The 15,187-nt window shown below is 43.9% G+C and overlaps 1 protein-coding gene across 9 annotated transcripts in view; it reads left to right on the top strand.

Moving 5' to 3' along the window:
- The window catches only part of SIN3A (SIN3 transcription regulator family member A), a 111,271-nt gene that overhangs the window by 33,882 nt on the left and 62,202 nt on the right, over positions 1-15,187 (top strand). For 7 of the 9 annotated variants that reach the window (XM_068275704.1, XM_068275705.1, XM_068275706.1 and 4 more), the window contains exons 2-6: positions 3,843-4,063; positions 7,845-8,021; positions 9,041-9,147; positions 13,310-13,589; positions 14,110-14,220. In XM_068275704.1, the coding sequence (XP_068131805.1) occupies positions 3,875-4,063; positions 7,845-8,021; positions 9,041-9,147; positions 13,310-13,589; positions 14,110-14,220 (864 nt within the window). In that variant the 5' untranslated portion in view covers positions 3,843-3,874. The remainder of the gene's footprint in view (positions 1-3,842; positions 4,064-7,844; positions 8,022-9,040; positions 9,148-13,309; positions 13,590-14,109; positions 14,221-15,187) is intronic. The other 2 variants (XM_068275700.1, XM_068275702.1) reach the window with 2 other exon arrangements.

Genomic DNA, 15,187 nt, shown 5'->3' with positions numbered 1-15,187 from the left:
TTTTTTTAATGTAACGCATGCACCGTTTTTGTTCCATCACTATGCGACGAAAATGGCGCACCAAGAGACACATAAGTAGGACAAAATAATGTCCAATGTCATAACCTACATGCGCTGCGTAAGGGGCACCTTGTGCGACTTTAACGTTGCATCAAACGTAACGTCCCACTGTGAAAGAGACCTTAAACTGCAAGTGCTGCCGGGCTCGTTTCCACTAGTGCGGTGCGGAATCGCCTGCATTCCACCGCGGACGAAATCGCATGCGGGTGCGATTCTGCATGCGTTTTTGCCGCGATTCTGCATAGGTAAGGTATATGCGAATTTAACCATGTCACTGCCTGTGTAAATTAACATTAATACCTATGCGAAATCGCATGCGATTTCGCGGCAAAAAACGCATGGTCACCCCGCATGCGATTTCACTTTTAGATACATTAGCGGCGATTCGCGCACATTCCCTCTGCACGCGAAATCTGACGGCTCTGCCGTGCAGATTTCTGCCGCACCAAAAAACGATCCCGCAGCCGCACAAGTGGAAACGGCCCCATCCACTTACATTGCCTATGCGAATCCGCGTGCAGTGCCCGCATGCGGATTCGCTATAGTGGAAACGAGCCCTTACGTCTCAATGCAGGGCAAAGCTATGGGCTGTGTATTCCCCCACCACTTTGTCCTACCTCCATCCCACAGAGATGTCCAACACATGTGATCAGACTTTCAACTGATAAACCGCACAGAATCGAGTGAAACTCAACTGATTGGATATGTATGAGCAAGATACTGGCAGATTCAATCAGCGATTTAAAATCAATGTGTATATGGCCAGCTTTAGATTTTATTTCTTTTATTTTTTTCCCCCTATGGCTTGGTTCCCACTTGTGCAGAAAACTTGCCTGTTCCTTATGTGTTCTGCACCTCTGCTCATAGGTAGTGATGGGCTCACAAGTAGTTACCTACTTGAAGTTGTGAATCAAATGAGGCTTAATTGCCTCAGCTGTGTGCATGGGAGGGGGTTGCTTACCCAGAATTTATTGGCTGCTATGCGTCCCAAACATTTTGCATGCGGTCTGTGGGAAGCGTTGCAAGACTCACTATTGCATTTCCTCCTTCTGTCTTGAAGGAGGAAGTAGGTGGTAGTGAGTCTTGCAACGTGTCCCATAGACCACATGCAAAATGGGGGCGCGAACGTGATTTCCTGCAGGGCTTCCCTTGTCGCCATGGCGATGAACGGAATCGCATCGGCGGCGATCGCAGCAAACACGCAGCTAGCAAACTGCTAGCTGCGTGTTAGAAAAAAATTTTTTTTATCAAAATCGGCCCAGTAGGGCCTGAGCGGTGCCTTCTAGCTTCTCTGGACGAGCTCAGCTCGTCCAGAACGCTAGTGAGGTTATTACACTCACACCAGTTGCTGTTGAAATTTGATTTTTATGGTGACAATTCCTCTTTAAAGCCTGATATACACCATGCAATTTCCCATCAGATGGGTCAAATAGATAATTTCCAAGAGGTCCGATCGGATTTCCAATAAATTGCATGGTGTGTACCTAGTATTGCAGTGCGTTTTACTGTGGGACAACTGTACATCTTCTATGTGCATGTACACAAGTTGTACGCTCTTTTGAAGTACATTCTATTTAAAAAACAAACAAAAACAAAAAACTAATTTCTTGATGTCGGCTTTTTGCTTTGCAGAGGTTAATAGCAAATCTTATTTCAGATTGCTTACATCTTGGCTTGTGTTCAGGATTTCTAACACTGATGTGAGAGTGTCTAAATTTGCTGCCAGTCCTCGAATGGTTAGTTTTAAGCCTCATCTACACGGTTCAATTTTCCATCAGATTGGATCTATTAGATAATTTCCGAGTGGTGCAATCGGATTGCCTTAGATTTTGCAATAGATTTTGGGTACTTATCAAAGCAAAATCTATCGCAAAATTGATCTGAAACAATTTGGAACTTCTACGCACCATGCAATTTCTTATTAGATCTATCTGATGCAAAATTGTACTGTGTAGATGAGGCTTTAAAGCGGAACCGAGATCAAAAACTAACTATAACAAGTAACTTGTCTATATATCTTATCTAAAGTTTAGATAGTTCACACATCAAATCTAGCTGCAAACAGCTTAAAAAGTTTGATTATTTATTCCTGTTATACAATGGGGGCAGCTATGTTCTGTTTGTCAAATTATCACAGGCCGAGGGCTGGAGATGCTACCAGCTTGCCTGTGTGTAAATTAAGTCCCCCCTTCTCCTCCCTCCTCCCCTCTGCTTTTAAAATCAATGGCTAGTAACCTCCTCCTGCCCAGACTGAGCTCCCATAAGCCCTTGCTACAGAGGCCAAGGCACAAAAGGAGCTGTGAGCGAGGATTGTTTAGTTTATAGGGAATTAGAGTATTAAGACAAAAAATTTGCCTTGAGGAACGCCCTATAATCTATATGAAAGGAACACAATTATGCAATGAGTAAAAGTTTATCTCGGATCCACTTTAAGTCATTAAAGGGGAACTTCAGCCTAAACAAATATACTGTCATTAAGTTACATTAGTTATGTTGATTAGAATAGATAGGTAATATAATTTTTTACCCACCCTGTTTTAAAAGAACAGGCAAATGTTTGTGATTCATGGGGGCTGCCATCTTTGTCATGGGGGGAAAGGAGGTGACAGGGAGCAGGAGACACAGTTCCAACTGTCCTGTGTCCTGATGACCCCTCCCAGCTGCACACGCTAGGCCTCAAATGTCAAATTCAAAATGTGAAAAAAAAAAAAAAATTGGCACCAAAACAGCAGAACGAGAGCAACATCAGAAATCCCATCATGCTTTGCACAGCATTGGGGGAAAAAAGCCCGGGCAGTTTTCTTCTGTGCAGCTAAAAATGAGGCTTGCATAAGAGAAACAAAGTTCTGATGCTGTGAAACTGTTAGAGACACCAGGCCTTTTCAGTGCTGCTGAGTCGATTGTTAGTCCGGAGGTTCACTTTCACAGTAGTTCTGAGCCTGCGCAGTACAGCTCGGAGGACGTCCGATGACGTCAGGGCGCACCAGTGAGACGCACATTGGAGCGCAGAAGAGCCCGACCTGGCAGCCGGCCTGGCCAGGTCGGGCGCACCACCGGAGGAGATCGGGAGCCTACGGACCCGCGCCGAGGGCACCTCCTGCCTGCCACGGGCTGGAGGAAGCCCCAGGTTAAGTGGATTTGGATTTTTATTTTTTTCACAGCGTCCCTGAACCTTCCCTTTAACCACCTTAGCGGTATGGACGAGCTCAGCTCGTCCATTACCGCCAGAGGGTGCCGCTCAGGCCCTGCTGGGCCGATTTACATGAAATAAAGAGCAGCACACGCAGCCGGCACTTTGCCAGCCGCGTGTGCTGCCCGATCGCCGCCGCTCTGCGGCGATCCGCCGCGAGCAGCGGCGAAAGAGGGTCCCCCCAGCCGCCTGAGCCCTGCGCAGCCGGAACAAATAGTTCCGGCCAGCGCTAAGGGCTGGATCGGAGGCGGCAGACGTCAGGACGTCGGCTGACGTCCATGACGTCACTCCGCTCGTCGCTATGGCGACGATCTAAGCAAAACAAGGAAGGCCGCTCATTGCGGCCTTCCTTGTTTATTCTGGGCGCCGGAGGCGATCAGAAGAACGCCTCCGGAGCGCCATCTAGTGGGCTTTCATGCAGCCAACTTTCAGTTGGCTGCATGAAATATTTTTTTTTTTATTTAAAAAAAACCCTCATGCAGCTGCCCTGGCGATCTTAATAGAACGCCAGGGTGGTTAAAGAATTTCTACAATTTATATTGGGTTTGTTTTCTTTCTTTCACTTCTCCAATTTTCCTATATTGTTCTACAGGTTTACCTTTGGCGATTGACTATGTACTCAGGATGAAGCGCAGACTGGATGATCCAGAGGCAGCTGCCTACCCACCTCAGCCTCGCCGAATCACTGAAACCTTTCCCCACCAACACCGTGTACTGGCCCCAGCTCCCCCAGCTCCTCCAGCTTATGAACCACCGTCTGACAACATGCAGCCCACAACGGGCATCCAATACTCTATGACGCCAGGATATCAAGTAAATGACAACTTTTCACATTTGTCTTGTTTGTTAGCCTACTGTCTGTACTGTATAATGTAAGTTGATCCATGTTTTAGAATTTTCTGGTTTTCCACTTTTTCCTCATAACTACAGGGTTTAATATATTCTTCTTCCTTGATGTACTTTTTAAAGAGGAGCTATCAGCCATACTATGCCAGATAAAAAAAAACGACATAAGTAGATAAATACTAGTTCTACTTACATAACATGTATTGCACGGTCCAAGTGTTGATTTCAGTGAACTTTATAAAATAGAAAAAGGTAAATGGAGAGACTTCTGTTCGCTGGCAGGGGACATCCCTCCAGTTGAAGCTAATGGTGAGGTCATTTCCTCCCTTACTCCCCCCCCCCCCCCCCCCCCCTTCCTCCCCACACCAATAGCGAGCGTTATGTCTCAGGCACCCCCACATACATGGAAACCCCCCAGCCCTGCTACCATATCCATAGGGATTCCCCCTGCATTTACCCTCTACCCTCAACCTTGCAGCATCCCTACTCGTCTCGCAGCATTACTGCACTTATTGGGGAAGAATAAATGCAGCTCCATCGCCTGGAACCATGTTGAGGCGAGTCTGTGTGCACTGCATATATTCTTCCTCACTAAGCTCTACAATGCTGCGGGCCGAGCTGGAGATGCTACAGGGTTGATTGTAAATGCAGGGAATCCCTAAGGAGATGGTAGCAGGGACGGGGCTCCCCATGGATGCGATGCGATGCGGTGGTGGCTGCCCACATGAATCAGCGGCGATGCCTGTCAGGCTGGAGTGTGGAGAGGGGGCGGACACACAGTCATGGGAGGCAGCTAATGAGAGGAAAAGGAGTGAGAGTGTCACAGGCTGCAGCCAATCAGGCTGAACTAGCTGTGTCTGTGCAGGAGCTGGGGACATGAGGATTAAAGGACACTTAAGCCAGAAAAAAAAATGAGTTTTACTCACCTGGGGCTTCTACCGGCCCCCTGCAGCAGTCCTGTGCCCTCGACGTCACTCCCGAATCCTCCGGTGCCCCGCTGCCAGCTAGTTTCGTTTTTGCTGACAGGCCTGTCAGGACTGGCCACGCGTAGATTTTTCCGCATTCCCGACTGTAGCGCTATTGCGGGCTGCAACGCATAAAAAAATACGCGTTGCCACATTACAAACGCATAGATATGCGGCAACGCATATTTTTGTACGTGTTGCGGCCAGCAATAGCGCTAATTGCAGTCGGGAATGCGGAAAAAGCTACGTGTGGACAGTCCTGACTGGCCTGTCGGCAAAAACGAAACTAGCTGGCAGTGGGGGACCAGAGGATTAGTGAGTGGCTGTGAGGGCACAGGACTGCTGCAGGGGGCTGGTAGATGCCCCAGGTGAGTAAAACTCCTCCTTTTTTTCTGACTTAAGGTTCACTTTAATCTCTGCAATAAAAAAGTAACATTGATTTTAAAGTTATGCATTGCCTTTTAAGCATTCTTTTTATATGATCAACAGATGGGCATGAAAAACAAAATCAATTGTCTATTTCTAACAGCTACTCTTTAAAAAGTGTGATTCGTTGAAGCTCTTTTCCACCTGTCACAATATCAAGACTTCAACTGTCAAAGCAAGAAAGTTTTTGTTTTTTCTTCCCCTGAACCCATTGAAACAATGTAAAAATATTTTTAATGAGTTTGGCCCTAAGTGATGCACCTTATCCAGTTCGGCCTATCTGTACGAGCTTCCTCGTCCAGATAGGCGCTGGTGCGCGCGATCGGGCGCGCTCCCGCTGCCCACCGCTAGCCCCCCGATCAGTGAATGGGAATATAATTCCCATTCACTGATATCTTCCCCGCAGAAATACTGACGCTTTCTCTCCAGAGAGCGCAGTATTTCTGCCCCCAGGAAACATCTCCCCTGCTTTTAAGTTCCTGGATGCGAGATCGTTCGCATCCAGGACTTTTTTCACTGTGGCCATCTTGTGGCCAAATAGTAAACTGCACCAACATACATTTTTAATAAAAAAAAAAAAAAAAAAAATATTATTTTACATTTTAAAATTAAAGTTTTCCTCCCACACCCAAAATTACCCACATACACTTTTTTTTTAATTAAAAATAAAAAATTAAAAAATACAATTAAAAAAAAATCAAAAACCTAGTTACCCAAGGGTCTGAACTTTTTAAATATGCATGTCAAGAGAATATGTTATTATAATATTTAAAATTATAAGCTTATAAATAGTGATGGACGCAAATTGAAAAAATGCACCTTTATTTCTAAATGAAATATCGGCACCATAAATTGTGATAGGGGCATCGTTTAAACGGTGTAATAACCGGGACAGATGGGCAAATAAAATACATGAGTTTTAATTACGGTAGCGTATATTAATTTCAAACTATAATGGCCAAAAACTGAGAAATAATGAATTTTTTTCATTTCTTTCTTAATCTTCCTGTTAAAATAGATTTAGAAAAAAATAATTCTTAGCAAAATGTAGCACCCAAAGAAAGCCTAATTAGTGGCGGAAAAAACAAGATATAGATCAATTCATTGTGATAAGTAGCAATAAAGTTATAGGCGAATGAATGGGAAGTGAACGTTGCTCGGATGCATGAGATTTTCAGACTGCGGTGCTGAACCGGTTAAGACAAGCAAACCTGTTTTGACAAAACTTTGGAAGCTGCAGTGTGCAGGCACTAGGCTGGTAGTCCCACTTTGCTTTACTATCCTGTAATTCTGTTATCTGGAATAACCATGTTAGCCAGTGTTTGTATTTGTATTTTGGAAAACCTAATGCAAATGCTCTGCTATAAGGGAATCTTTCTGAGGCTCTGTACCTCCTGAGGAATGATGCCTGATGAATCAAGCAGCCACTGGAAACACTGGTCTTTTGCTCATAAAGCAGAAGTAACTATACACCTCCAGATAAGCCTATCTTTTTATTTCCTAAAGTGATATCAAAAATCTGTGCCTGACTTAATGCGGAACTGAAAGGTCTTTAAAAAAATGAGTTTCACTTACTTGGGGCTTCTTCCAGCCCCCTGCAGCTGACCTGTGCCCGCAACCGATCTTCCATTCCCACACCACAGCTCACATTCATTTCACGCAGTGGGTGTCCACTTGGCCGTGTGCATCCTTGTTCATTTTGTCGCACTGCGAAGGATGGTCCTGGCCACAGGAAGGCATACGAAAATACGCGTGGCCAGGGTGCAGTGGAGGTCGGCTTCCTTTGAGCTGCGATGGGACACACACACACACACACACACACACACACACACACACACACACACACACACACACACACACGGCATTGAGGGAGCAATTCAAAACATAGGCAGTGGAAGTCAATCAGGAGCTAGTGAGTTTGCTCATGCCAATGTGTGCTCTGCGTGGTGGTACTGGGAAACCTTAGGGCTGGTGCACACCAAGAGCACTTTTATGAACGCTAGCGCTTTGAAAAGCGCTTGACTACTGTATTTGTATGGGATGAATCACACCAGAGCTATGTGGTGTGATCCATCCCATACAAATGTAAAATGTAAGTTTTTTTGATCTACAGACCTGAAAATCCTGTTGTATTTTTTGTTTTGAAACCCCTTTTCAGACTATTCTCTTTAAATGTTGCCTTAGTTGTGAGCTGTGGGGATTGAGCTTTAGGGGTACCTTGTAGTGAGTATAAACTACAATGTATGATTCTAATTTGTTTAGGTTGAGAGAGACTGATTTGTATTTCATGCAATTAATACATAATGGATTACTCTCCTTTCATGCAATTCATATATAACGTATTACTCTCCTTTCAGGTGTCAGCAGTGCCTCAGAGCTCTGGCAGTCATGGGCCTGCAGCTCTTGCAGCAGTACATGGAGCTCATCACCACAGCACACCTGTGCCAAGCCATGGAGGTCCTGGGGTGCAAAGTCACGCACATTCAACCCCTCCAGCTGCACCTGCCCAGGGGCAACAGTTCCAGAGACTGAAGGTACAAGACATTTGATTCTCCTCCTCCTCCCCTTCCTTCTTCTGTATTGGGCTTGGGCTCTTTTGCTGGGTACACACGGGGGACCGTTGTAGCTGTCGCTGGCACACAGGGGACGTGTGCGTGACAGCTCGGCGACAGCTCTGCCTGTGCGACAGCTGTCTACGCGTCTCTGCCCAAAGGCTCTGGGCAGAGACGCGACGGAAGCTGTCGCTGAAGGTTCTGCCCCCCACTGTAAACTCCGTCTGCACTGAGTGAGTAACTGTCGCTAGTCCGCATACACACGGCGGACTAGCGACAGTTGCGGCGACAGAAGTTGCCGTGCGATTGAACTTTCCAATCGCACGGCAACTGCTGCCTCCGGCGACAGTTCGGGGTGCGCGCCTCATAGACACGGGGCAACTGTCGCCGCAACATGGGCGTGCCACGTGTTTGCGGCGACAGTTGTAGCCCGTGTGTATGGGCCATTTGACTTTTGAGAGGCTGGGACCTTAAAGCGGACCTGAATTTAACTGAGCTTATCTGCAATGGCAATTGGGTGACACAGGAAGAGTTCAAATTGCAACTTTTGATTAGACCCATGAGGTGTAATTAGACAGGCTAAATGCTCTAAATACATACAGGATGCATTTCTCCTTCAGTCCTGTGCAAGAGTTCAGGTCAAGTTAATGGAATCTAAATGTAAGCACTTCTATAGGTTTCTATAATAATAAAAAAAAAAAACATACATACATACATACATACATACATACATACATACATACATACATACATACATACATACATACATACATACATACATACATACATACATACATACACTCAAATGAACTGGTTTGTAAATTGGGAGTGTCAAGCATTTCATTACCTTTTGGGGGGCTCCTACCTAACCTCCCTCCATGTTTATGCTGTCCTCCATTTTCTTGGTCTCTGTTGCAGTCCTAGCTGCTGCAATGCATGCTGGGAGATGTAGTCCATTAATGTAATCTAATCTATCTTCACGTCCGTGTGCTTATTTGCAGGTGGAGGATGCACTTTCGTACCTTGATCAGGTGAAGCTGCAGTTTGGCAGCCAACCCCAGGTGTACAATGATTTCCTTGACATTATGAAGGAGTTCAAATCTCAGAGGTAATCATTTTACATGCTTAGCACAGGTGTTGGCAATATAGATCTGGCTTAGACACCAGTCCTTTGACATTTTAAAAACTTTTTTTCTTAGATGCCTTATAACAAATGGATTTTATGCTGGATAATTATAGTGGTGAAAAGATAGCTAAGAGATGAGCACTGTAATAACATTTGATAAAGCAAACCAAAACAGCGGATGCTGTTTGCTGTGCAGCACCTGCCTGTACAGCTAGTTGCGTCTGCTCTCCCAGAGCCCCCTGGTGCTCTAACATATTAGTCTGCAAATTTGGCTTGCAGAATGGTCACATGACTGCCAAGGTTACACTTCTTCTTTCACCAAAAGGGTGCGCAGCTTCCTCAGATGTTCCTGTCAGCTGGCACCAGGTGATCCCAACCCATCTCCTTGAATGGGAAGGGTTGGGATCATCGGCTTAGCTATGCCTCTCCTCCTCAAAAGCCATAACTCGCCCACTAGACTCCATGAGGAAGATAAATGCAGTAGTGGTGGTGACCTGTCCATGCTTCAAGACTTAAAATTAAGGTATTTGCAGATAAACCACTTAATTCGTTTTATAATGTTAATTGAGTGCAGGGTGGTAATAGGATGTCATTTGAACATCTGTTTTTAACTGGACAGGACATTTAGCTGGACATTTTCTTGACCATTTGGTTCCAATTTAGACGGCCTCTGATTATCTGGCTTCTGGGACGCTTGGGCCATAATTGAGAATTTTGGATGGTTCTTTTTTTAGATGCAACACAATTGGTAAATCCTAGGTTCTCAACACGTGATATGCTTACCCTAGAGGGATATTTTTATTTTTTTTTACGGGGTCCTAGAACTTGGCACAATCAATAATTTTATTGTAGATTACGAGAAAAAAAATGATCATGCTTTAACCACTTCATGACAACACGACGTATGTATACGTCCACTGTATTTGTGGAGAGTGCTCTACCAGTTTGTTAATAAATGTGGCACATGTGGTATCATTTTAACTGTGACAAGTTGTAGAATACATTTTGGAGCTTCTTAAGGAAAATCTGTAATGAAAACCACTCACCTGGGGGGTACTCACCTCGGGTGGGGGAAGCCTCCGGATCGTATTGAGGCTTCCCCGTCCTCCTCGGTCCAGCGGCGGCGGCGAAAATCCTCCCGGAGCAGCAGCAATGTAAATATTTACCTCCGTGGCTCCAGCGCAGGCGCGGTATCCCCGCTCTGCACGGAGATAGGCGAAAATAGCCGCTCTCCGACGGGCCGCTCTACTGTGCAGGCACAAGTCGCCTGTGCAGTAGAGCGGACCCGACGGAGATCGGCTATTTTCGCCTATCTTTGTAGGAAGAGCCTCAACAGCTGGAGCCAGAAAAAGTAAATCTTGCACAGCGCAACAAATTGTCGCCTGTGCGTTCCGGGGGCTGCAGTGAGACCGCCGTGGGACACAGGAGGACGGGGGAAGCCTCGATAGAGTCCAGAGGCTTCCCCCTACTGAGGTGAGTATCCCCCCAGGCAAAGTTTTTTTTTTTTTTTGTTTTTTTTTTTGTTTGTTTGTTTGTTTGTTTTTTTGTTTTTGTTTTTTTTTGTTTTTGTTTTTTTCCCCAGTACAGGTTTTCTTTAAAGCTTGGATTCACGTCACATAAATGGGTAGGGCCAAACACAATCAAAATTTTAAACACACTTGGAAAAGTTGTAGGAAATCTACAAGAGACCTATGTGGTAACATTTTAACCGTGATAGGTAGTAGAATAAAGTTTGAGTTTCAAGGTTGAGGCCCATGTCTTGTGTATTCTTTTTAGTCACAAACTGATTCAAAAGCAATTTTTTTGCATATTCTGTACCAAAATACAAATTAAAACAGTTACAGAATATAAAGGAAACATATATTTTTACTTGGCTTTTTTAAATATGTATGCCATAAGGGTATATTACTATTTTTTTGCAAACAATGTCTTGTAATTTGATAGTGTACAATGAGGAAACGAAAAACAGAAAATACACCTTTATTTCCAAATACAATATTGTCACCATACATTGTACTAGGAACATAATCTAAATATAACAAGGATGGATAAGCAAATAATATGTTTGGGTTTAACTTAAGGTAATTACTAAACAAAATCATTACCCGCTAAAAGCCTAATTTTGTTCTTAAACAATATGTAGATCATTTAGGTGTGATAAGTAGTAATAAAGTTATTGGTGAATGAATAGGATCAGCGCTATGTGAAAATTGCTCTCGTCCTGAAGCGGTTAACTAAATATTTAAGAGTTGTTTACTAGAAGTAAAAATAAATGCTTAGTGTTTTATATACAAGATTTAGGCTGGTTTCACAGTGGGACGTTAAAGTCCCACGTTACAGCCGGAGCAGTGCTTTTCAGTGCTGCTAGATTTGGGCGCAGCCAGCGCCTCCATAGACTAGAATAGGAATCATTCCTATTGCAGCGCTCAGTGAGTAACGTCGGCGCCGTCAGAAGACGGAGCCGAGGTTGCTTAAAAACATAATAATTCGGCCTCCAGCAATCGCTGGAAGCCGAATTATTTCATTCCCCCACTATCCATGGCGGCCTGGAGGGGGAATAGTTATTAAATCGGCCCAGACTTGAGCAGAAGCAGGATCAGCCATATACCGCTGTATCCTGCGCCCAAGTCTACTGGCGCCGATTTCAAATGTACTCGTTACAGCAGCCAGTAACGCAGCCTAACTCACAGCACTGTAAAATCAATTGTGCTGTTCACAGTGCACACGTTGGGTTTCATAGTAACGCAGCACGTTTAAATAAAGTGCTGCCTGCTGTAAGTTATACTGGGCTAAGCAGCGTTATACTGCTTGCGCATGCTCAGTAATGTTGGAGGAGGAGGTCTCCCCTCCTCCGCAGCCAGCCACAAGGCTAATTAATATTCACTGCACTGCAGAGACTCATGGTAGGACTGTACTGTTGTGTGGGTCATGAACGAATCTTTTTTGTGAGTCGTATCATCCGGATCACCACAATGAAAGATTCGGTTCACAGTGGATGTCTGTCTGGAAGAAACAGGAACATACAGAATGTACAGTGGAGGGAAAGTCCTTTCCTGCTAGTCATTTCACCCAGTCTGCTTCCCTAGTAAAATGATTCAAATGATTCGGTTCAAAGATCCGAATCTTTTCGATGATCTGATTCAAATGATCTGACTCCTTAAAAAGATCCGCACTTCCTATCACTAACCTGGAGTGGCTGCTTTGAGAGCTGCATAACGCAGCTCAATCTGACGTCCAACTTCAACACCACCATACTTTGCGTTGGGGGCACATTATGCGACCATAACGTCCCCTAAAACGCAACGTCTTGGTGTGTAAGTAGCCTAAAAGGGAACCTTAAAGTGAACTAAGCAGCTCCTGGCTTCAAATAGCTGCAAGGGCTGCCATTGTTCAGAAGCTCAACCCCTGCTGTTTTACAACCAGCATTGTCCAGGCTAGGTGTGAAATTCTTCAACTGTAACTGATGTTTTCTGTTTGAAGTACAATGGGGGTTTGTTTGTGGTCAATTAAGTCTAATGAGGTGATTTCTTATCTGTGTTCAACAATCTCCTGCTCAGCAGGTCCTTTGCAGACAGACAGTGGGTATTTTAACCCTTAGATGTAAAAATGAGGTAAATTGAATTTTTTTTTTTTTTTTTTATAATAAACCACCTCTTTAGAATGCATTTTTAATTTGCTATAGAGCTGCCCTGGGTGTTAAAAATGATGCTCGGTTCCCTTTAACTGAGGATATGGATGTTTCCTTTTAAATTATACCAGTTGCCTTGCAGTCTTGCTGATCTCTTTGGCTGCAGTAGTGTAAATCACACACCTGAAACAAGCATTGCAGCTAATCCAGTCTGACTTCAGTCAGAGCACCTGATCTGCATGCTTGTTGATAGGTTGTGGCTAAAAGTATTAGAGACACAGGATCAGCAGGACAGTCAGGCAACTGGTAGTATTTTAAAAGGAAAAATCCATATCCTTCTCAGTTTAGGTTCCCTTTAAGTTCTTGTAACAAATGTAGGTGTTAAGGAATAGTTACCCACGATGGGGTGCATTTGACAATTTACAATCTTCAGAAAAGAACATGCTGTAGTAATGTTGTAGATGGGCTTATTTTAAGCAAGTTGTTTATATATTTTTTTCCCCTCATTCCTTATAGCATTGACACTCCAGGGGTTATAAGTCGGGTGTCTCAGCTCTTCAAAGGTCATCCTGATCTAATTATGGGTTTTAATACCTTTTTACCACCTGGATATAAAATTGAAGTGCAGACAAATGACCTGGTAAATGTCACAACACCTGGGCAGGTCCATCAAATCACAACCCATGGTTTGCAGCCTCCAGTCCCACTGGTTCCTCCACCGTCCCAACCGTCCACACAGACAGCTCCTCCTCCGGTACATCCAACCCCACCACCAGCTCCAGCTAAAATCAGCAAGGTAAGAAGAAGCTTTCTTATGGACAGATTTATAGTTTTCTATAAATTCTATACTGCCTGAATAGGCACATTAAAATGTATTATGCCTTCTGCCTTATTCTGTGTTAGGTATTGTGCTATAGATTGTGGCCTTAATCAATAATTCTGTATAGCTAGCATTAATTGTCTCCATTCAAAGGTAACTTCGTAGCCAATTTTTTTGTTTGTTTAAATTTTCCCTGTGGCAGTCATGGTGGTAGCCTACTGTAGACTGATGCACATTGAACCGGTAGCTGTCCTAGAATGTGGAATACAGGGCATCCTGCTATGCAGTTATTTTTGAATTGCAGGGGTGTATCAAGACCCCATTCTAAGATGATGATGATCAAACGGTCACCTTTAAACTAAAAAAGGCAAAAGACATTTTAGATTCTAGTGAGTCCAGGTGCAATTTTATTTTGTTTATCTGTAACACACTTTCCAGTGGCTATAATTTTAAGGTGCAAACAAATGACTTAGTTAATGTTACAAAACTTGGACAGGTCCATCAAATCACATCCCATGAGCTGCAATCCCCTGTCTCTCAGGTTTCTTCGCCAACACTTCCGAACGCTCAGACAACCCCTGCATCAACATCAGCAAAGATCAATAAGGTAAGAAGTGTAAGCTAGGTAGGTAAAGAAGATTTTAAAGTATAACTCTTCATGACTCCAACAAAAATCATTGTTTTAAAACTTATAGCAAACTACAGCAATAACAAACCACTGAATTGCAGTATTAGTGCAACAGTTCGCCAGATAAACCAGTCAAGATTTTGTTTATTTTTGCGGCTTAATCCTGGTTGATTGCTTTGGACAACTGCTATATCGATATTGGTCCACAAATATATTGCACCTTTGTTTTAACCAGACCATTATTACAATGGGGTCAAGTTAACTCTCTCTTTTAAACTATATTAAATGTGTAGCTATGTGCATTCTGAATTGGGCAAGATTTATCATATATGACAGATTGGGAGAATAAAAAGATACAGTATACTAATTTATAAGTGGTATCCTTTGCAGTCAAGATATAGAGTATTGTTAGCTGAGCATTTTATAAGACGCTATTTTTTTTCTGACTGGGATAAAGCTGGCCATACACTAGGCCGATTCCCGCCAGATCGACAGCAGATTCGATCACTGGGATCGAATCTGCTGTCACAACGTTCCCGCTACACGCCGAATTTTGATCTATTTCGTCCGATCGCTCCGTGCGGAAAATTACCGTCGATCGCCCTCGGGTAGGGAGCGCGTCACTTGCGGCGTTCAAGTGACCGGACCGACGCAATAGAGCAGCAATACATTACCTGCTCCGCCGAAGTCCTCCTTTTTTTTTTTTTTTTTTTTTTCCTCCCCCCCCCCCCCCCCCATATTAAAAGTGGGTACAACTGTGTGACATCATGTCAAATTGAGCCTACAGAATCATATATCTGTATGTGAGTTAAAACTTCGTATTGTACGCCTCTGATCCAGTTCTGTATAATGCATGAAGAAGAAACTTAACGTTTCGAAAGCTTGCAATAAACCGTGTACAGTTAGTCATTAAAAGTATCACCGGGATGGCACTTTAAATAACACT

The sequence above is a fragment of the Hyperolius riggenbachi genome, chromosome 3 (assembly GCF_040937935.1).
Source record: "Hyperolius riggenbachi isolate aHypRig1 chromosome 3, aHypRig1.pri, whole genome shotgun sequence".
Lineage (NCBI taxonomy): Eukaryota > Metazoa > Chordata > Amphibia > Anura > Hyperoliidae > Hyperolius > Hyperolius riggenbachi.
The sequence above is the reverse complement of the archived record's forward strand: the minus strand, read 5'-3'. Positions and strand labels throughout refer to the sequence as shown.